Source organism: Condylura cristata, unplaced genomic scaffold (genome assembly GCF_000260355.1).
Source record: "Condylura cristata isolate star-nosed mole 26May11 unplaced genomic scaffold, ConCri1.0 scaffold00008, whole genome shotgun sequence".
Taxonomy (NCBI): Eukaryota; Metazoa; Chordata; class Mammalia; order Eulipotyphla; family Talpidae; genus Condylura; species Condylura cristata.
The window spans coordinates 13293155-13293414 of record NW_004567109.1 but is presented as its reverse complement, the minus strand read 5'-3'; the positions used below and the strand labels follow the sequence as shown (position 1 = coordinate 13293414).

At 55.4% G+C, this 260-nt stretch overlaps 1 protein-coding gene across 2 annotated transcripts in view; it reads left to right on the top strand.

The window, feature by feature from the left end:
- RPA2 (replication protein A2, 32kDa) overlaps positions 1 to 260 on the top strand; it is a 13613-nt gene continuing 13353 nt past the window's right edge. For both annotated transcript variants that reach the window (XM_012722789.1, XM_012722788.1), the window contains exon 1: positions 1 to 116. In XM_012722789.1, the coding sequence (XP_012578243.1) occupies positions 104 to 116 (13 nt within the window). In that variant the 5' untranslated portion in view covers positions 1 to 103. The remainder of the gene's footprint in view (positions 117 to 260) is intronic.

Below are 260 nucleotides of genomic sequence, written 5' to 3'. Positions count from 1 at the left end.
AAAATAGATCCCGCGGTGCGGCGGCAGTACGGTTCTGAGGTGTTTCGCGAACGCGCTAGGCCGGAAATTCCTTGAGCTCATACACTAGAGAATCGTGATCAAGATGTGGAATAGTAGTGAGTGGGGAGAATGACAGTCGCAGGAAGTATTTAAAAAGAGGGAGAGAGTAGGAGAGGCGTGTGACGGCGGGAGGCTGCCTGAGCTCTCGCGATATCTCACTCCTCAAGCACCCCGGGGCAGTCCAAAATGGCGGCGGGGGA